The sequence below is a fragment of the Doryrhamphus excisus genome, unplaced genomic scaffold, assembly GCF_037039965.1.
Source record: "Doryrhamphus excisus strain RoL-2023G ecotype Guam unplaced genomic scaffold, RoL_Dexc_Guam_v1.1 HiC_scaffold_24, whole genome shotgun sequence".
Taxonomy (NCBI): Eukaryota; Metazoa; Chordata; class Actinopteri; order Syngnathiformes; family Syngnathidae; genus Doryrhamphus; species Doryrhamphus excisus.
This window is the reverse complement of record NW_027621862.1, coordinates 5,115,669-5,137,390: the sequence shown is the minus strand read 5'-3', so window position 1 is coordinate 5,137,390 and position 21,722 is coordinate 5,115,669. Positions and strand designations below refer to the sequence as shown.

General features: G+C 42.3%; 1 protein-coding gene across 3 annotated transcripts in view; it reads right to left on the bottom strand.

Annotated features, from left to right (window-relative positions):
• Nucleotides 1-21,722, bottom strand: part of ankfn1b (ankyrin repeat and fibronectin type III domain containing 1b) — a 133,687-nt gene that overhangs the window by 30,503 nt on the left and 81,462 nt on the right. For all 3 annotated transcript variants that reach the window (XM_058060991.2, XM_058060990.2, XM_058060992.2), the window contains 2 exons: nt 18,774-18,814; nt 8,580-8,702 (listed from right to left, as the gene is read on the bottom strand). In XM_058060991.2, coding sequence (XP_057916974.2) covers nt 8,580-8,702; nt 18,774-18,814 — 164 coding nt within the window. The remainder of the gene's footprint in view (nt 1-8,579; nt 8,703-18,773; nt 18,815-21,722) is intronic.

The window sequence follows — 21,722 nt, the reverse complement described above, 5'->3', positions numbered from 1 at the left end:
ACAATAAAAATGCTGAAATGTTAACATCGGAAAACTATGACTGCAAAATATCCCGCAAGGAAGCCAAACGAAGCCGCTAATTGTAGCATACTGCTGTGGGGTCGTGGAGTCAGGACACGGCGTCTCGCGCATGCATGTGATTGCATCAGTGGATGTAGAAGTAGTGCGAGCACACAGTCCTTGTTGCTGCATTCTTGGATAGAACACGAGTGTCAATAAAGTTAGAAACAAAGTCAGAAAGTACAGGGGAGGCAAACAGGGGGCTCTCTTCTGGTTCCACTGTATATGAATCATCCCTGGTAATTAAAGGTAATTATTATTGTTATTGGAATGTTCATCTGATTCATACATTTCCATCAATCATGTTATGACATGATGGATTTTTATGCCTATATAATTCAATTACGTTACGCTGTAGTGTTTGGCAGATTCTAATTGTTTATATATGTAAAATTATATTATCTTTTTTATCTTTGCGACACTTTGAGCAAGTCATGCACGCTTTTATTTCATCCCGCCTGGACTACTGTAATGCACTTTACTCTGGAATTAGCCAAAAGTCTCTCTCCCGCTTACAGTTAGTCCAGAACTCTGCGGCACGGCTTTTAACAGGAACCAAAAAGGGGGGGCACATCACCCCAAGTCTGGCCTCCCTGCATCGGTTACCTGATTGATTTTAAGATTTTATTGTTTGTTTTTAAGGCGTTGAATGGGCCGGCCCGGCCCCCAAATACATCTCGGACCTCGTCCAAATTTACTCTCCAGCGCGGTCACTGAGGTCCGAGGGCCAGCTCCAACTTGTGGTGCCTAAGACGAGACTTAAGACCAGGGGAGACCGAGCCTTTTCTGTGGTTGGCCCCAAGCTATGGAACTCTCTCCCCCTAAAAAAGGCCCCCAACATTGAAAGCTTTAAGTCTCATCTTAAAACCCACTTTTATTCTCTGGCTTTTAACTCGGACTGAGTCGTATGGTCCTGTGTCTTTTAGTTCTTTCTTTTTATTTTAATTGGTTTTATTTTTTATACTTGTATTGCTTTGCTTCTTGTTTTAAATATTTTAATATCTATTTTACTATTTTATTTCTAATTTGATCTTTTAGTTTTGGATTGAATTCAATTTATTGTATTTTATTTTTACTTTTTATTTTACTAGTCTGTGCAGGACTTTGGAAACTCTGTTTATAAAATTTGCTCTATAAATAAATTGGATTAGATTATATATACAGTAGATATGTATTCAATTATGTTATGGTGTTTGCTAAAATTATCTGTGGCACAAATTTTCCAGCCGCGGAGGCGGCGAGCACTGCCGTTGCCGTATGTTGATTTAGAGCGTGGAATGGAAAGATTACAAAGAAAGATTAAAACCGATGACTTTAAGACTGGTAAAGTAAGTAAGATGCATTGGAAGGACGGAGTCAACTGAAAACAAGGTGGGGGGGGCAGTGAGAGGAGAAAGTTGCAAAACTGACACACACACACACACACACACACACACACATGCTGAGAGAGTACGCTGGCTGCTCTAAATGTGGCTTGTAGAAGGAAATTCTGAAATCCGAGTCTTGGCACCAGACAGGCTGGAAGCAGGCAGGCTGCAGGACACAGAGCACACAGAGAGCCAAAGAGGAGGGAGTTTGAGAGCACGGAGGGATGGAGGGCTTTATTACTACATTCATTTAGGCGTCCGCTCTGTTTGCCTCTTATCAGCTTATAGACGATGCGAGGCCATGCCAACACGCATGGCGACCTGCAGCTTCTCGCTCGCCCCGGTCGGCATGGCAACATAACAATGTGCCCACACTATTGCTGCATATTACAGCCCGTGAGCGGGTCCTGAAGCATCCATGTGAAGTTTCACTTAATGGCGAAAGGCGCCAAAAAAAAATGTGATTTACTGTAATCTCACGGGTCACATTTATAAGGATGTGATTTTTATGGAGGTATGTATCAGGTGCATGTTCGGGTTTCACTTCCATCCCCAAAGGTGTCTTCATGTCCATGATGGCTTTAACACATGTACAGCACACATTCAAAAGGTTAAATCACCTGGAAGTCATGTACCTGATTAGAACATTAATCCACTGTTTGATACTCTTCCACTGCGGCCTCTGCTCTAATAGACGCCGCGCCTCAATTAGTTGAATACATCAGTTGTTTGCCAATAGGCAGCTGTAATTGCATTACTTTAGCCACGTTTCCATCAAGCGGTACAGTCTGGGAGTACGCTACACTCCTAATTGGATTAGACTTTCTACTGCCGGTGTGGAAAAAAAAGAGTGAAAGAGACATCGGGAAAAAGCTGAAATGTTGACAATAATAATTAGGCTGCACGGTGGGGAGTGGTTTGCACGCAGGCCTCACAGCTAGGAGACCCGAGTTCAATTCCACCCATCTCTGTGTGGAGTTTGCATGTTCTCCCCATGCATGCGTGGGTTTTCTCCGGGTACTCAGACCCAAGTTCGATTCTGGGTACTCCGGTTTTCTCCCACATTCCAAAAACATGCTAGGTTAATTGGCCACTCCAAATTGTCCATAGGTATGAATGTGAGTGTGAATGGTTGTTTGTCTATATGTGCCCTGGGATTGGCTGGCCACCAGTCCAGGGTGTACCCCGCCTCTTGCCCAGCTGGGATAGGCTCCAGCACCCCCACCACCCTCGTGAGGATAAGTGGTAGAAAATGAATTGAATGAAGAATTCTAACATTTCCCGACATTTGCAATGTACCTCCTTTCCACCTCCACTTTAGGTGTGCATGCATGTCACTACTTTCAAACAAATGTATCTGTGTATCTGTGCCAAGGCCCCCCCCCACCCCCCCACGTACTGGGACAAAGCTAATAGATCATTGATAGGAGGAGGGTTCACTCTCTCTGTGCTCCGTTCCACTTTAGCACCAACACATACAGACTGCAGAGTGCAGAGTGAGATGATTGTGTCCTGTCTATAGTCAACCATGGTGGTGGCATTGTTACACGAGTGCTGCCAGCACTGGAAAACTGTGGTTTATTGGGAAAGTAGGGCACCTTCAAGATGAAGTGAAGAAGTGCCTTGCTGAGGAAGCTGAAATGTGAAGGTGATGGAGTGAAGGTGTATTCCATGTCCAAAAGGATTATTGAGGACACAATTTGGTCATTTCCAGTAGATAGGTACCGACATCCACACAAGCTGGACACTGACTACTCTAAAGTACATTCATTCATTTTCTACCGCTTATCCTCAGGAGGGTCGCGGGGGTGCTGGAGCCTATCCCAGCTGTCTTCAGGCGAGAGGCAGGGTACACCCTGGACTGGTGGCCAGCCAATCACAGGGCACATATAGACAAACAACCATTCACACTCACATTCATACCTATGGACAATTTGGAGTGGCCAATTAACCTAGCATGTTTTTGGAATGTGGGAGGAAACCGGAGTACCCGGAGAAAACCCACGCATGCACGGGGAGAACATGCAAACTCCACACAGAGATGGCCGAGGGTGGAACTGAATCCTGGTCTCCTAGCTGTGAGGTCTGCGTGCTAACCACTCGATCCCCGTGCAGCCTCAAAAGTACAACCAAGTTTAATTTCTATACTGTTGCAACTTGAGAAACTGTAATCAAATATTAATAATAATAGATATTCATATCTATGCATCAATCTGATCCCTCCTCCTCTCTCAGCATCCGATTCTTCTGGCTACACTTTATGTATCTTTATCTTTATCAGATTAAATCTCAACTGTTGTCTTGTCGTGAAAGGATAAAAAGTGTGCAGGGGCCATGGCGGTTATCTTAGATCACGTCTGCTGCCGGTCACAGTTATTAAAAGAGTAACACAACCTTGTAGGTATTAACTGATACAGGCTTTGAAGTGTGAGGCCGTGTGCATAATTGGCACGCTGGAACAAACCGTGAAAGCCTCCATGCGGACGGCGTGTACGCTGTTTATCTCTGTGCTTCTTTTTCGCCCCCGATTGCTCTTTTTTATCTTGTCCTCCCTTCTCTCATGTTCTCCTCTCTCCCAAGGGAGAGCGGCAGAAGAGGAGTGGGCGGTCCGCTGTATGTTTAACCTTTGGAGGTGGGCCTGCTGTGCCGAGCAAGGCTTGCCACCTGTTGGCTCTGTGTGTGTGCAAGCAGAGGTAAATCACTCTAATTTTGATGAGCAGAGACAACAGCGGAGTCGCCATGGGGATGTGGCGGTGGCTCGGCTACTGATGTTCTCAGGAAGGGGGTGGGGTATCACACACACACACACACACACACGGGGCCCCTCCTCTGTCAGAGCCTTGGTGACACCATGTCTCCCACGGGCGATTGAGGACCCAGCCTGGGTGGCTCCAGACCTTGTGTGTCTCTCAGTGTGAGCGTATGTATCACTCCAAAGGGGTCCCCGCCTGGGCCGCCATATGCCACCCACCCAGCCGAGGACGGGACAACAAGAGAGGGGCGGAGGTGACCCCTGGCCACTGACTGAAGCCACCAGTTGGCCCATTCTCTCAGTCACACGCCGGCCGGGCGCCATGTTTAAAGTCCCACGGCTGTTTATATGGGATAGCGATGAAGGGTAGGGCGCTGGTCGGGTGGGTCGAGTGGGCGTGGATGGTGCCTATTCTCTACAATATGAGCATGTCTTTGTAAAAACACACACTGACAAGGGTGAGTGCATAAAGAGAGTGGGTAAACATGCCAACTGTAACTGCTAAATTACACTCAGCTCTTTTATTGGCAGACATACAGACAATAAGCAATACAATATATCAGAACATCGTAAATCTTTAGCGAGGGGCTCTCAAACTTGCGGCCCGCTGAGTCACATCTTGTGGCCCGTCCGGTATAAGACAAGTCAATTACTCGTAGGATGGACACCGAGCCTACACTGAACTAAGAGTGAGTGAGTCACTTAAAATTGTTTGCTAAAAAATTGTATCCGTTTCTTGTCTTCATGTGGGTGATGGCTAAGCTGGAGCCTATCCCAGCTGAACGCAGCAAAATATCCATCCATCCAAGGGAGTTGCGGGCATGCTGGAGCCTATCCCAGCTGTATTCAGGGGAGAGGCAGGGTATCGCAGGGTATATACGGACATACCCAGAGAACACCACATTTAATGCATTTGTGTGCAAATTTAGCACCACAGACAGTATCGAGTGGTTAGCACGCAGGCCTCACAGCTAGGGGACCCGATTTCGATCCCACCCTCGGCCATCTCTGTGTGGAGTTTGCATGTTCTCCCCGTGCATGCGTGGGTTTTCTCCGGGTACTCCGGTTTCCTCCCACATTCCAAAAACATGCTAGGTTAATTAGCCACTCCAAATTGTCCATAGGTATGAATGTGAGTGTGAATGGTTGTTTGTCTATATGTGCCCTGTGATTGGCTGGCCACCAGTCCAGGGTGTACCCCGCCTCTCGTCCCGAAGACAGCTGGGATAGGCTCCAGCACCCCCCGCGACCCTCGTGAGGATAAACGGTAGAAAATGACATCCTGCCTATTGATAAATACACTATTTGTATTCATTCACGCCATGTTGCTTTGTACCAAAGGAAATAAAATCCAGTGAGCCAAACTGTCATTCTCACAATCAAGCCTCTACTAATCCAATCAATAACAATAACTGTGACCATTATGTTTTATTATGGCTTTTCCCTGAAACCCTGGACTTTGATAAAGCTACAAAACTGCTCCAGTTTTACGCCTGTACATAAGAGCCTAAACAGTCACGGTCTGTTTGGCGCTGCGTGGACGCCTGTGGTCCACTAAATGTATAATAGTTAAAGTGTTGAGCCACCAGAGGCTGTTTTACTGTGGAGGGTTGTCCATGTGTCTAATAGCGGTGGATTTTACATACCTGCCTGTGCCAGTCTCAGTTTAAGTTTACATTGGCAGAATAAGAAGTCATTACTCAGTTCTTGTATGGCATTTTTTTTCACTTGTTCACTCCAGTGCTTTCTTTCTTGCTTGTACATAAAATCAGTGATATTCCATTTTGAATATATATGTATATATTATCAGTTTGTGTCCTAGTGGTAATGGTTCACGCTTCTGCGGGCAGAGGTTCTATTACTGACCACAACCCCAACATTGGGGTTGTCCAGCGCCGGTCTCAAGACCAGATGGAATGGGAGGGTTGTTTCTAAATATTATTCATTCATTTTCTACCGCTTATCCTCACAAGGGTCGCGGGGGTGCTGGAGCCTATCCCAGCTGTCTTCAGGTGAGAGGCGGGGTACACCCTGGACTGGTGGCCAGCCAATCACAGGGCACATATAGACAAACAACCATTCACACTCACATTCATAATTTGGAGTCGCCAATTAACCTAGCATGTTTTTGGAATGTGGGAGGAAACCGGAGTACCCGGAGAAAACCCAGCATGCACGGGGAGAACATGCAAACTGCACACAGAGATGGCCGAGGGTGGAATTGAACCCTCGTCTGCTAGCTGTGAGGTCTGCGCGCTAACCACTCGACCGCTGTGCAGCCCTGGGAGGGTTGTACCAGTGTAAAAACAATAAAATAAGTAAATACCGCAACAAAACAAAGACTAAAGATGCAACTTTTGGTTAGGAAAATTGATATACACTAAAGTCTCGTTATATCGATATTCTCGGGAGTCGGAAAAAATACCGATATAACCGGACTATCCATATATCCGATCCTGCGCTGAACTGCATTAAAAGTGGGCAATAATGCACTCGACATTGTTCTATAGTATAGAACAATGTCGAGCAGCTTAAATCAATCTTTGCTTAAGGATTTCAATACCAAAACAGAACACGGCGAACGGCTGCTTCCAGTCAACTTTATTTTTCACACTTCCACCACCAGAGCACAGCACACACACCGATTCCCGCACTTCCTGGTTCACAGGTCATGCTCAACCCGCCCCACATAGCTGGCCAAACACATGCCTGCAACAGAAGAACCAACTGCGTTCGTGGTTTCTCTCGTGTGTATAGAATCTATACACACGAGAGAAACCACGAACGCCAGCATGTACATATGAAAAACAGTGATTATTGCAAGCGATAAAAAGATATCTGAATACAACACAATTAAATACATGTATTTGTACGCTTGTGTCTTCGTTGGAATAGGTGTGTATGCTATGTCAGTTGGTTCTTCTGTTGCAGGCATGTGTTTGGCCAGCTATGTGGGGCGGGTTGAGCATGACCTGTGAACCAGGAAGTGCGGGAATCGGTGTGTGTGCTGCGCTCTGGTGGTGGAAGTGTGAAAAATAAAGTTGACTGGAAGCAGCCGTTCGCCGTGTTCTTTTTTGGTATTGAAATCCTTAAGCAAAGATTGATTTAAGCTGCTTTTGTATCGATATAAGCAGACCAAATTGGCTGGCGGGAGATGAAAAGGGCATCGTAGTAACCGGATTATCATAATAACCGGGTATCGTACTAACGGAACTAATTGTATCATAAAAGACTAGAAATTTGCCGGGAAATGAAAATAGTATCGTAATAAGTAGTAATTCGTTATAACCGATATCGATATAACGAGACTTTACTGTATTAGGAGTATTAAAATATTTTGTCAGTAGTACTTCAGTAGTTTTGAGCATCAAGTCTCCAGCACTGATGGCCAATGGAACTAACATTCCGACTCTCCTGGGATCATTCAAATGCAGTCAGAATCAGGAAAGTCCAACAATTAATCAAGTCTGTCCGATGCTGGTGTAATTAAGGTTTTCGGGATGCTACTGATGTGGAAGTTGGGTGCTACAGGTGCTCGGTTAGAAACAGTCAAGGGACCTTCTCAACTCACACGACACACTTCCGGCCTGCAAAATAAGAGTGCTCTGGGCTATATTCTGTTTATTGTCTCATCTGGGGTGACCCGTTTGTGATGTAACAAAAAGATCCATCACTCTCGTAATGGCGGCTCACCCCGGAGAAAGTCGCATCCAGCTGTAGCTCTCCCTCGTTCTTCTCGTAAATGAGCCTGTCCAATCTACCCACTGCGTTTCATTAAAACCAGACCACATCAAGGAGCGCTTGAACTTTAAAAGGCCAGGTCCTGCCACTTGCCAGCGACATGGTGCCGTTAAAAGTAAAAGGACCTCACACCGCATGTGCACTAAACGCCGCCATCCAGCTGATGGACCACACATCCATTCTCAACATCAGCCCGAGACCACACAACGAGGGATGTCGGGACCTCGTGCCACGGGAGGCCGGGACACTGCAGGTTTTCTTTCGAGCCGGTCATTAAAGCAGGTCATTTTAATCAACACCTTTAATCAACTAAATCACCTGCTGGAGAAGATGGTTGGAGAGAAACAGTGTCTCGACCCGCCATTGACACAATGGAGAACTCTAGGAGAACCCTGCACCTTCACAAGCCAAAAACTAACTCCCTGCAAACATCTAAGATCCATGCCTGCTTGGGGTTTCTCCTCAAAGGGGGGAGACGCCTGTAGGAAAAGCTAAGAATACACAACAGGAAGTTGATTAAGGATTCCGGTCGAGCGTATGGCAGCCGAATGGTTCAGTGAAGACGAGTAGAAGCTAGGGAACTAGCAAGACTGACGTGAAAGCAGCTTTTATCGTCTGCTGGGCGGTCACCAAATGTAGAACATAGTCTCTGTACTTACCAATCGACACTGAGAGAACGTCTCCTGTAGGAATACGATCTCTCCGATGCGGTCTTCTCTGCTTTGGCCGGACGTTCTTTGAGGGAGAGACGATGGGTGAACTTGGAGATTCCAGACTCCAACCTAAGAAAAAGGGTGAAATTGGGGATTGCTTTTTTTTTGGCCACATTTTTACATTCATTCATTTTGTACCACTTCTCCTCACGAGGGTCGCGGGGGTGCTGGAGCCTAACCCAGCTGTCTTCAGACGAGAAGCGGGGTACACCCTGGACTGGTGACCAGCCAATCACAGGGCAAATATAGACAAACAACCATTCACACTCACATTCATACCTATGGAGGTCTGCTAACCACTCGACCGCCGTGCAGCCCCACATTTGATTTTAAGCCCCACATACAGTTCATTGAATTTTTGGCTTCGAAAAGGTTGCAACAAAAAGCTGGTAAAACCTCATGTACCTCTGTTAATCGGTTCTAGTCCTGACCGCGTTCCAGTAGGTGAATTTCCGCGAAATTCCACCCATTACCAATTCACTTACTTTTGAGAACGTAACTTGCAACCAAGTCGTCAATGGACAATTTGGAGTCGCCAATTAACCTCATGGAATATGGGAGGAAACCGGAGTACCCTTTATGATGCAATTATGTCTAAATTGAACCCATAAAAAGAACAAATGTCCATTTTTGAGCTGTTTGAACCCGTTGGTTCTGGTAATATCGTGCTTGACTTTTTTGGATGGTTTTCAATTCAAAGTTTCCCTTTCAATTTAGCAGTGACATTTCTAAAGCTATTCTCCCCCATGAGCTACGACAGTTTAATTTACTAGAGGAGCGTTCAGGAGCCGCTAAAATGTTTCGTTTTCTCTTAGTTCTTGTCTTGAAAACAAGAAAACACACAGCTTGAAAAGCAATAAAAGTTGGACATTTATTATTAATGACCAAAATGAAACCTAGACAAGTCAGCACCGCAGATTCATGTAAAGTACTAAAACACATTTTAATGGCAAATTATTCAATCAACGTGAAATATTACAGTCGGACACGAATGTCATGGTAAAATATTTCTTAAACTTTGTAACCATGCCAAAGGTCCCAAGAGGACGCAGGGAGGGTTTTCGACTGGGCCTTCCATTTGCCAAATCATTTTCACAGAAATAAAAAACAAACAAGAAAAAACATTTAATCACGTCGACTTGGCCAATTTTCCAGTTCGACTTTTTGCATCAAATATGACTATTAAATAAATGAACAGAGGTTTTATTAGTTTTATGTATGCTCTTTGTACTAACAAGCAAACTAACTTCACAAAAAAACACGATTAACTGGTTCAAGAGCCAACCAATTTCTACAAAGGTGAATTCAATATTAATAAAAAAATTAATATTTTCATAGTTAAGAGTATAGAAAACCTGTTAATAAACCTCCTAAAACATTTCTGTTAACATTATTGGAGCCCTGTAGACATTACTAAATAAACACATAACGCCATTTCCTCCTTCACTACATCCATAAACCTCCTCTTTGGTCTTCCTCTACGCATCCTACCTGGCAGCATCCTTCTACCAATATATTCTAGCTCTCCTCTGGACATGTCCCAACCATCTCAGTCTGGCCTCTCTGACTTTATCTCCAAGGCCTCTAACATGTAATGTCCCTCTGATGTACTCGTTTCTGATCCTATCCATCCTGGTCACTCCCAATGAGAACCTCAGCATCCTCATCAGTTCTGCTTCCTGTACTTTCCTCAGTGGCACTGTCTCTAGACCAAACATACAGTCTATTTTGGTCAATATGATATTTTAATAGAATTATAGAATGTTTTGGACTCCTGTTTCCACGGATGTAGATTAATTAAGACTGGAAACTAGTTCTCCAAAGCTACTAGCTCCAAAGCTTTCAAAGAAAATAAAGACCTTCATAAATTGACACAGAGCGAGCACACTGCCATTTTAGCCAATGAATTCCAGTCTATGACATTAATATTTCATTAGCTCATTCCAATGAATCCCCTTTGACGGCAAGGATACAAATGTAAAAAATGTAAAAAATGTAAATGAAAAGCAGGCCAGTTCCTTCAAAACATTTAATAACATTAAATAACATTATATATTTTTCTGCATTCATGCCATTGCCATGACCAGATTTGTCTTTGACATGACCTCATAGGATGGCTTATCTGGGAGAACAAACCCCTCTTAACCCCCACCAGAACTTTCTTTCCCACTCCCACAGCCTCCACTACTGACCCTGTGCCAGCATCTCCAAAGACTTGCTTGACCTCAAAGACAAAAGAGGCATATTTTCCAGTATGACTCACCCAAATGAGGTGTGGGATTTTCGTCTGCCTTTAATTGGTGGTATTAGGATCCTCCTTTAAGGGTTCTTAATTAAATTAGCAGCGCTGGGCTTTGAGAATGGCAGCTACTGCCGACCATTGATGCTAATGCCTCTCGACTCAGTGGTTTTCAAAAAACACAAATGATAAAATAAGAGCGATTAGTTTGGTTATCATGAATACACGTCCTGGATTAGATGCTCGGCACCGACGGTCACATCGGAGCGCTGATAATACTTCAAACAAACATTCGGATCAAACACACGACCCGACATGACAATAGGATGATGCCTTCAATGGCACCAGAATATATAGGGTCACCACTTCAAACACGCGGAGTGGCAGCAGACATAAATGAGGGGTGCAGGGAATCCCTTTGAGGGGTTTAAGAGGAAAAACGGGACATGAGAAGCAGGTGGGTCGTAGAAGAGGCAGGCTGGGGGGGTAAGGGGGGGGGGTGATCTTCTGGAAACTGGCAGCCTGAGACCCGCAAGCCTGGCAGTAGACCAAGCAGCTGTCTGTGCAAACATCATGCTGTTATGCTGCAATCCTGTAGGAGGAGGATGCAGTCCAGTACTTCTGCCCCATATAGTACACCTTGTCTTTTCACACTTAAAACGGACTACAATGCAATCAGTGAAGCAAAAACATAGACAGGCATTAACTAATAATCATGATTATAGATGGCTGGCAATGCTGTGCTAACCAGGTATGTTTTTGAACTGGTCTTAAACACTCAGCTTTGACACCATGCCATTATGCTTGAATTGGAGACAAATGGGACAACATACTACTGTATATTTGGGCTGGGCGATATTTCGATATTTTTTAAAATATATGTTAAGCACGATATCAAAAAACAGAATATCGTTCATATCGATATAAACTGGATTTGACGTAAAGGTCTCATGTTTCAAGATGGCGCCACCCAGGTGCAAGCTAGTGAAAGTAACTAGCTCAGTGTCTTCTACAGCGTTTTTAATGTTCAATAGTGCTTTATTTATTACTTTTGTGTTGTTTTTTTGTGCCATGCCGACCCCTTAAGCAAGTGTGCAGCTAAGGATGTTCATCTTATTACGTTTGTAGTTTGCCGTTTGCGTCGTTGTTTTCCAGCTGCTGGTAGCTGATTGGACAGCGGCTGTACGGAGGGCGGGGCTACGAGCTGAGAGCCAACTTAATGTTTGACGTCACCAGGTGATGGCATACCCCCTCGTGTGATGTAATCGACTTTTCCGCCTTGGAAAAAGAGTTGAGGAGTAGTGTATGCTAGTGTATGCTAACCTGTAAAAGTAAACTAATGCTGTTTAACATTAGCTTCTATGCTAACCTGTAAAAGTAAACTAATGCTGTTTAACATTAGCTTCTATGCTAACCTGTAAAAGTAAACTAATGCTGTTTAACATTAGCTTCTATGCTAACCTGTAAAAGTAGACTAATGCTGTTTAACATTAGCTTCTATGCTAACCTGTAAAAGTAAACTAATGCTGTTTAACATTAGCTTCTATGCTAACCTGTAAAAGTAAACTAATGCTGTTTAACGTTAGCTTCTATGCTAACCTGTAAAAGTAAACTAATGCTGTTTAACATTAGCTTCTATGCTAACCTGTAAAAGTAAACTAATGCTGTTTAACATTAGCTTCTATGCTAACCTGTAAAAGTAAACTAATGCTGTTTAACGTTAGCTTCTATGCTAACCTGTAAAAGTAAACTAATGCTGTTTAACGTTAGCTTCTATGCTAACCTGTAAAAGTAGACTAATGCTGTTTAACGTTAGCTTCTATGCTAACCTGTAAAAGTAGACTCATGCTGTTTAACGTTAGCTTCTATGCTAACCTGTAAAAGTAGACTAATGCTGTTTAACGTTAGCTTCTATGCTAACCTGTAAAAGTAGACTAATGCTGTTTAACGTTAGCTTCTATGCTAACCTGTAAAAGTAAACTAATGCTGTTTAACGTTAGCTTCTATGCTAACCTGTAAAAGTAAACTAATGCTGTTTAACGTTAGCTTCTATGCTAACCTGTAAAAGTAAACTAGTGCTGTTTAACGTTAGCTTCTATGCTAACCTGTAAAAGTAAACTAATGCTGTTTAACGTTAGCTTCTATGCTAACCTGTAAAAGTAAACTAATGCTGTTTAACGTTATCTTCTATGCTAACCTGTAAAAGTAAACAAATGCTGTTTAACGTTAGCTTCCATGCTAACCTGTAAAAGTAAACTAATGCTGTTTAACGTTAGCTTCCATGCTAACCTGTAAAAGTAAACTAATGCTGTTTAACGTTAGCTTCTATGCTAACCTGTAAAAGTAGACTCATGCTGTTTAACGTTAGCTTCTTTGCTAACCTGTAAAAGTAGACTAATGCTGTTTAACATTAGCTTCTATGCTAACCTGTAAAAGTAAACTAGTGCTGTTTAACATTAGCTTCTATGCTAACCTGTAAAAGTAAACTAGTGCTGTTTAACATTAGCTTCTATGCTAACCTGTAAAAGTAAACTAGTGCTGTTTAACGTTAGCTTCTATGCTAACCTGTAAAAGTAGACTCATGCTGTTTAACATTAGCTTCTATGCTAACCTGTAAAAGTAGACTAATGCTGTTTAACATTAGCTTCTATGCTAACCTGTAAAAGTAGACTAATGCTGTTTAACATTAGCTTCTATGCTAACCTGTAAAAGTAAACTAGTGCTGTTTAACATTAGCTTCTATGCTAACCTGTAAAAGTAAACTAGTGCTGTTTAGCATTAGCTTCTATGCTAACCTGTAAAAGTAAACTAGTGCTGTTTAACATTAGCTTCTATGCTAACCTGTAAAAGTAGACTAGTGCTGTTTAACATTAGCTTCTATGCTAACCTGTAAAAGTAGACTAATGCTGTTTAACATTAGCTTCTATGCTAACCTGTAAAAGTAGACTAATGCTGTTTAACATTAGCTTCTATGCTAACCTGTAAAAGTAGACTAATGCTGTTTAACATTAGCTTCTATGCTAACCTGTAAAAGTAGACTAATGCTGTTTAACATTAGCTTCTATGCTAACCTGTAAAAGTAAACTAGTGCTGTTTAACATTAGCTTCTATGCTAACCTGTAAAAGTAAACTAGTGCTGTTTAACATTAGCTTCTATGCTAACCTGTAAAAGTAGACTAATGCTGTTTAACATTAGCTTCTATGCTAACCTGTAAAAGTAGACTAATGCTGTTTAACATTAGCTTCTATGCTAACCTGTAAAAGTAGACTAATGCTGTTTAACATTAGCTTCTATGCTAACCTGTAAAAGTAGACTAATGCTGTTTAACATTAACACTCGGTAGCAGCGGTAGCAGCTTTGAGCACACCTTTGCTACGTAGTGATCGTAGATCCCGACAGAGATATGCAGTAGGAGAGGCTACGTAGTGGGAGTGAACAGCAAAGAAGACGGTATAAAGGCTGCTGGATAAACCATGTTTGTTGTCATGGGGAACGTGAGATGGAAGCACTGAGATGGAAGCTGCAAACCTGGCAGGATATTTGGGTTTGACGTTTGTCAAAACTCACTTAAAAAAATATGGGGATATATATCGTATATTGATATTCAACTTAAATATACCGGGATATGAGTTTTGGTCCATTTTGCCCAGCCCTACTGTATATCTACAGTATATACTGTATGAATCGCTATATCTATCTATATGTATATCTATATATATATTGTAATGGTAATGGTTTTATTTCATTTGAACATGCATCAGATTACAATTGAGTGCATCCCATAATCAGTTCACAGTTCCACATGTCCAAAAGGAGTAGGAAGAAGCAAAGCTTATTAAATCCTACCCCTCCATCTGGTACTTTTACAATCAGTAACTGTTACATTTGTTCACTTCCTGCCCTCCTAATATAGTTTAAGTTATTATTATTTATTTTTAATTAATTAATGAATTAATTAATTTGCCACATATCGAAGTATTGTATATTTGAAGTACAGCACAAACCGTGGTTTTCATTATTAATCAGTTCCAAAAGGACCGAAGATCAACGTTCTACGACAAGACGTTCGATGAACAATTACCAGCTAACGCACCGTTTTAACCCCGGAACCATTTGAAAAGTGACAAATTGGCACCGGTATCGGATAATGCAGTATGCAAACGACATCCCACCATACCAACGCTTTCCTTTGGAAAGATGAATTTCTTGCTGTCTTTTTAATTCTGTTGCATGAATAATAATGAATAATGTGTACCGAGGCATTCACACTTTGACCAAGAGCTTTAGCTCCCCAACCCAGTTATCCTTCAGATTTAAGAACATTTGAGAAAAGCTACTGCAGCTTAAAGTGCTTGGAAGGTTCTGCAACAGTGGCATTCCTAGTCTTGGTGAGTTTACATGTCAGCATCACCCCCTTTGTGACTTTATTATGAGTTAACAAGGCATGGCCCCCAAGGGGCCTCCAAAAATACAATCCAGCGTCAATGAACGTTCATTTCATCAGTTCAACTTTTACACTCTCCCTCGATGATACAAAGGGTTTACTGTTTAGAAATGAATTCCAGTCAAAGCAGCAGGATGCTTCGTATTTATCTACAGTATGTGGTCTGTCTGGGGGTTGAGACGTCTCCTAACCGCTGATCTTATTTCATATTATTAAGGAACGCCATAATAAATTATAAGGAGAGACAAATACCTGACCCTGTGTCAGCAATTATGGGCAATGGCGGTCAACCTAAAACAACAAGATTAGAAAGAAGGGAAAACAAAGCCTCATTGCCAGTAGGACTGGAATATGCCAACAGGAATGCAGGCGCCCACCAGTAGGATTGTGTTAAATGCAAATGCAACCAATGCACATGCTCCTAATAGTGCGCGCACACACACACACACACACACATTTCCAAAAACAAAGTTCAATTCAAGAGCATAGAGGCCTCAATATATTTCATTAGGCTAACAAAAAGCTTTTCAGTCGTCCAATCATAAAAGACAGCAGCCAGGCTATGAACATTGCTAATAAAGGTGCTCAAAGAAAGCTTTGTTTTCCCTACAGGCCATACCCATCCAAAGCAACATGTTTTTTGGGGTGAATTCTCCCCATTTGAGGACGCTGATGCTCTTGAGCTAACAAAGTGAGCATCTTTAGCAACCCCGAGTAGAGTAGAGTGAATTTGGATTCTATTCTATTCAGGGCTTGTAACTAAAGTGGTAAGAAGAATCTATCCAAAAATAAAAAAGAACATATATGTCATATGTCTCTCACACCTACTTCCCTCATTTCCTCCTTCACTACATCCATAAACCTCCTCTTTGGTCTTTATCTACGCCTCCTACCTGGCAGCATCCTTCTACCAATATATTCACTATCTCTCCTCTGGACATGTCCCGACCATCTCAGTCTGGCCTCTCTGACTTTATCTCCAAGGCCTCTAACATGTAATGTCCCTCTGATGTACTCCTTCCTGATCCTATCCATCCTGGTCACTCCCAATGAGAACCTCAGCATCCTCATCTCTGCGACCTCCAGTTCTGCTTCCTGTCTTTTCCTCAGTGGCACTTTATTCGTGATTTTCATTACGGATTTTTGTGCTTGTTGTGAGATAGTTCAAACCTGTAATAACAAACTGATGTTGCAGCGATCAAGTCTGGTGTTTAGTGACTAGTGACCAATGTAGACTACTAGCATCTTTGAATGTGTCTTTTGTGTGACATTGGGTGTTCAGAGTTGAGTTTCAGCTTGGTGTGTGTTAGAGCCTCTGACATGTAATGTCCCTCTGATGTACTCCTTGCTGATCCTATCCATCCTGGTCACTCCCAATGAGAACCTCAACATCCTCATCAGTTCTGCTTCCTGTACTTTCCTCAGTGGCATTGTCACGACACCAAACATACAGTCTTATATTTTGGTCAATATGATATTTTAATAGAATTATAGAATGTTTTGGACTCCTGTTTCCATGGATGTAGATTATTTAGCCTGGAAACTAGTTGGGATCAACTAGATCTGCTGGTTGTAGCCAAATAGCGCACTCTATTTTACCTCAATTACCACAAAACAATCAACAATCACACAATGGACACATTTCTTAACATTATCACAATCTATGAACGTTCGCTTTGATATACTTTCTCTGTTTTTCCATTCCACCCAGTCTGCACATACAGCATTTTATGAGGAGACAAACAAGGGGCAGGAATTCAATACATTTTTTCCACTTTAGTTGGGTTCCCCATAGCGGTCAGCTTTTAATACTGCTCCCTTTGAGTCTTTTATGTGTCGTATAAGGCTGACTCTGCACTTATAACGTACACACATGATGGATTTGCAGGCAAACACATGGCAGTCGGCGAGCAATTAGAGACTGTCGCTTGGAAGGCAGCAAAATCTTTATCATAGACGGCTCTATTATTCCACTCTGCTACGGTTAGCTGCGTTGAGATAATAACTTGGATGTCATTTGGAGGGAAAACCGATGGGGAGTAATTTAGCGGTGATCTCAGAGGATAGAAACTGCCTGAGATACTGCCAGAGATCACCGAGATGATCGCTTGGATGTCGCTTTGTGCAACACATTCATTCTCAACAACCTCAGCGCATGCCATCATATTATAACAACACCCCGTTGCATTGCGCAATAGCCACAAAAACCTCCCGCTGGTCTGACGAATAAGCTGATAAAACCTTGACTTTAACCCTGGTGCTGTGTCCAGGCGTTGCCGCGGAGTGTTTACAGACCTCTGGTTGGCTGAATGATAAATCTCTATGCAATTTGCAATGAATATGCTGTAATTTCACGTCTGCAGAAGTGTGGATTTTTTTGATGTCGGCTTTCTTCTTAAGAGGTGGACCCTCCTCCGGTATTATCTTTGCGGCCTTGAAAAAGCCCTAAAACAGAAACACGCACACAGGGCACCCCTGCGTTCCCCCATCAAGCCACAATTGAGTACGGCGTCGAGATTCCAATCAGAGTCGAGCCAGCAGACAGTGGAGATTATTTATGCTGGAAAGGATAGGGTAACCTCGAGACGGGGCGAAGGGGGGGATGAGCGTGTTTTGAGCATTTCGTGTGAGGTCCACGAGGCTCTCTTAAGGGGCATTTAGGGGAATCCGGTTACCATTTAAACAGCAAGAAAAGACACTACCTTGCTATTTCTGTTCAAACACATTACTTGAAATTCCTTGTGTAACGTGTGACGTCCATGTAGTCCTACAATAAACACAGACACTTCACAGCTTACGTGTTGAAGAGAAATGTCTGCACGTCGCGGTGGACGGTCTTTCTAGCATGAGAGGATTACATCACTCCTTTTATTTACGATCTTCATGGAGCCTGACTGAAGAAAGTCCTCCGATACTGGAAACGTGGCTCATGATTAAACTTGGTGAAGGCACAGACTACAGCTGTCCTATCCAGTCAGGTTAGAGTCGTCCCACCAAGTAGTTGAGCGTGAACTGAGATCAATACCCTGAGGATACAACCTTTTTCTGCAGGTCTTGAACAAGAGGGGCCGTTTTCCTAGCCTTATATTCAGTTCAATATACAGTAGTACTTGATCTGCGTGTGTTTGACCTTTAACCGCCTTTATGGTTACTTGTTTTTGCAACATAACATAGCTATTATATTGTGCACATATTAGAAGTTTACGATAAACACATGTTTTTTTAGATTTTTTTCCAAGTGTGGTTATCCTTTTTGGGGGGGTACAACGCAACAAATGTTGGTGTACTTCCTGTCCATGCTTGTTTTCCCCATATTTTGCCTTCCTTTCCCCTCGCGCTCCCATTTAAACACCCCTCAAATTCCCTGTATTGTAAGTAAATAAAAGGTTTGAATATGATTCAACGCAACATGTGATATGTATGCATGAGTTAATATTAAAATGGACACCGACTCACTTTTTGTGTTGATTCTCCTTGCGATCAACTGAGCCCAGACTCTGCAAATGAAAACAAAACAGATATGAGAGGCAAAATCCATGAAAATAGAGGAGACAATTCCTTTTGTGCGATAACAACACAACATAGCCCACCAATTACTTTTTACAATTGTACATACATTTGCCTTTGTATTGAACTTTAGCACATATAAAGGTCATTCTGTTGACTCTGACCTCTGACAAAGCAGATGCAAGAAAAAAAAAAACAACTAATGTCATCTCTGCACTTGTACGAGTGCATTCCTTGCCCAAAGACAACGTGTTAACACAAACACACGCCTTCAGACAAAAGTGTGAATAAACACATAGTTTTTCCCTGCTGTCACCATCTTCTGGAGGTTTATAGGCCTCAGAGGGAACACACACTAAGACACACACAGTGTTACATAGGAATGTACCAATAAGTGGCCTGAGGCTGGAGACATTTTTGTAGCAGAATCCTTTTCACTGCTTGGCATCTTCATCATGCCAAACTGCCGTGATCCATGGCAGGTTCCATCCATGAGTGATGGAGCAGAGCCGAGACAGTAAAAGGTGACAATATGACAAAAGCTACAATATTTCTCCAGTCTTGAGATCTTTTCAGATTAAAACTGTGCCCTTGAATACTTCATAGAACAACGGCGGACAGAGTAAGACCTCTTGTGGGAGGGGGGGTGAGTTGTTGTAGATGTGAGGAGAGAAAAAGATGATTGCAAAGCCAAATGCCACAGCCCCCATGTGGGAATACTAATCATGAACAAGGTGAGCCTTTCAACACCAACGAGCCAGTATGCCAGATTTGTTTGAAAGTGGTAGCAACATAAAAGGTAACAAAACAAACTTGCACACCTGACCTAATATTAAAAAGTACAGAACAGCGCAAAAAATTACAGAAAGTCATCACAAAAGAAATGTTGCTCTTTAATATAGTTCAAAAGCCAGCATTTCAAGGAATGCTGCAAAGGTTTCACACACGGCCTGTGAATAAAACCCATGTACAGAACAACACAAAAATTCACAGAAAGTCATCACAAAAGAAATGTTGCTCTTTAATACAGTTGAAAAGCCAGCATTTCAAGAAATGCTGCAAAGGTTTGACACACAGTACAAGTGCCTGTGAATAAAACCCATGTGCAGAACAGCGCAAAAATTCACAGACAGTAATCACAAAAGAAATGTTGCTCTTTAATACAGATGAAAAGCTGGCATTTCAAGAAATGCTGCAAATGTTTGACAGACAGTACAAGTGCCTATGAAAAAAATCCATGTACAGAACAGTGCAAAAAATCACAAAAAGTCATCACAAAAGGAATGTTGCTCTTTAATACAGTTAAAAACCCAGCATTTCAAGAAATGCTGCAAAAGTTTGACAGACAGTACAAGAAAAAAAAATCCATTTTACAAATACTAATTGCACAACTTTACAGAGTGAATTAAAGGAAATATAGCATTATGTTATCATATTATCATACATATATGATAATTTACCATCAATTTGTGGGACTATAAACATTTCAAAATGCATCAGCATTGTTTTGTGACGTGGTAAATAAAAAAAAAAAAACTTGCCCAGCTCTAGTGAATTCCATGCTGAAGGGGATTAAGGCAGTGCTCACACTAAATATTCAAAATTAGGACACAATTTGGACATGTTGAGCTGAATTCCCTTGTGTTGCCAGCTCATTAGACAATAATGTTTGTGCAGAGTCAAGTACAGCGTTCCCTCGCTTTAGCACATTTGCATGTTTTTGCAAACATTTTTTTAGTGCTTCTTTAGTGCTTGTCTGCACACCCCATTGTTTTCTGCATCCTGAGTGATTGCCAATGGTGTTGAGCCATTCTACTTTGTGCCATCCTGCCGTGTCGCCTGTGTCATCGCTAGCTTGCTAGCTTGTAAATGAATCTTTGCTTCGAAAGAAGCAGGACTGCAACAGGAGGAGTACTACAGCAATATGTTGGAATGGTGGAATGGTGCCAGGATGCAAACACAGGGTGAAATACGTGCAAGTGTCTTAATATTTTTACGAATGTTCAGCTCTTTTGAGCATGTTTAAACAAAAGAGAAACGTGAAGAAATGTTATTGCCTGTCTGAGGAAAGTGTATGGTGGTGGTTTTGCAGCCTTAAAACAGAATACTAATACTATATTCAGAATAAAACAGAATATAGTGAAGTCGGCTTCTTCACAGATTTCACTTATCTTATCGATTTAGGGAACATATCCCATGCGATAAACGAGAGAACACTGAATATCAAAGTTTCATGTTTATAGCACTGCCCCTTTAAGCAGTAATGTGAGACATATAATGCAGCAACCTGTTTAAAAAGAAATCATCTATCCATCAAACTAAAAAAACAGTATTGGATGCATGCGTCCATGAGGTCAGCTGACTGACATTTTGACCAGTGTGGCTTCTCTACTGATGCATGTAAGCGTGTCCTTTTATGTGTGCAGTGACATTTTGTGACTCTCTCTCTGTGTGTGTGTGTGTGTGTGTGTGTAGCATATGGCTTTCACCCTCCTGGCGGTGACAGGATATGTCATACAGAGTGGCTGACCTTTCACCTTCTAGCTCCCCTGCAGGTAGTGCCACTCATCCTATAGGATGCAGGACTCTTTTTCAATGATGGAAAAATCTGCAATCAGCTGATTACCTTTTCTATTGAAATGATGACATGATGATAGATAGCCTTGCCACCGGCTGGGTCAGCATCACTTTATCATAAATAGGCTGCAGGCAGGGTCTTTGTCTTTACCCTAAATCATTTTTGCAATGCATAAAAACCAGTAATAGCCGCCAACAGGCATCGTGCACTGAAATGAACATGCACAGAGTGACCCGAGCCCTTGGCAGCTGCTAATTGTACTGCACATTGGCAGCATATTTTCAAGCTGCAGGTTGTTGGAATGCACCTGCTGAATCCCT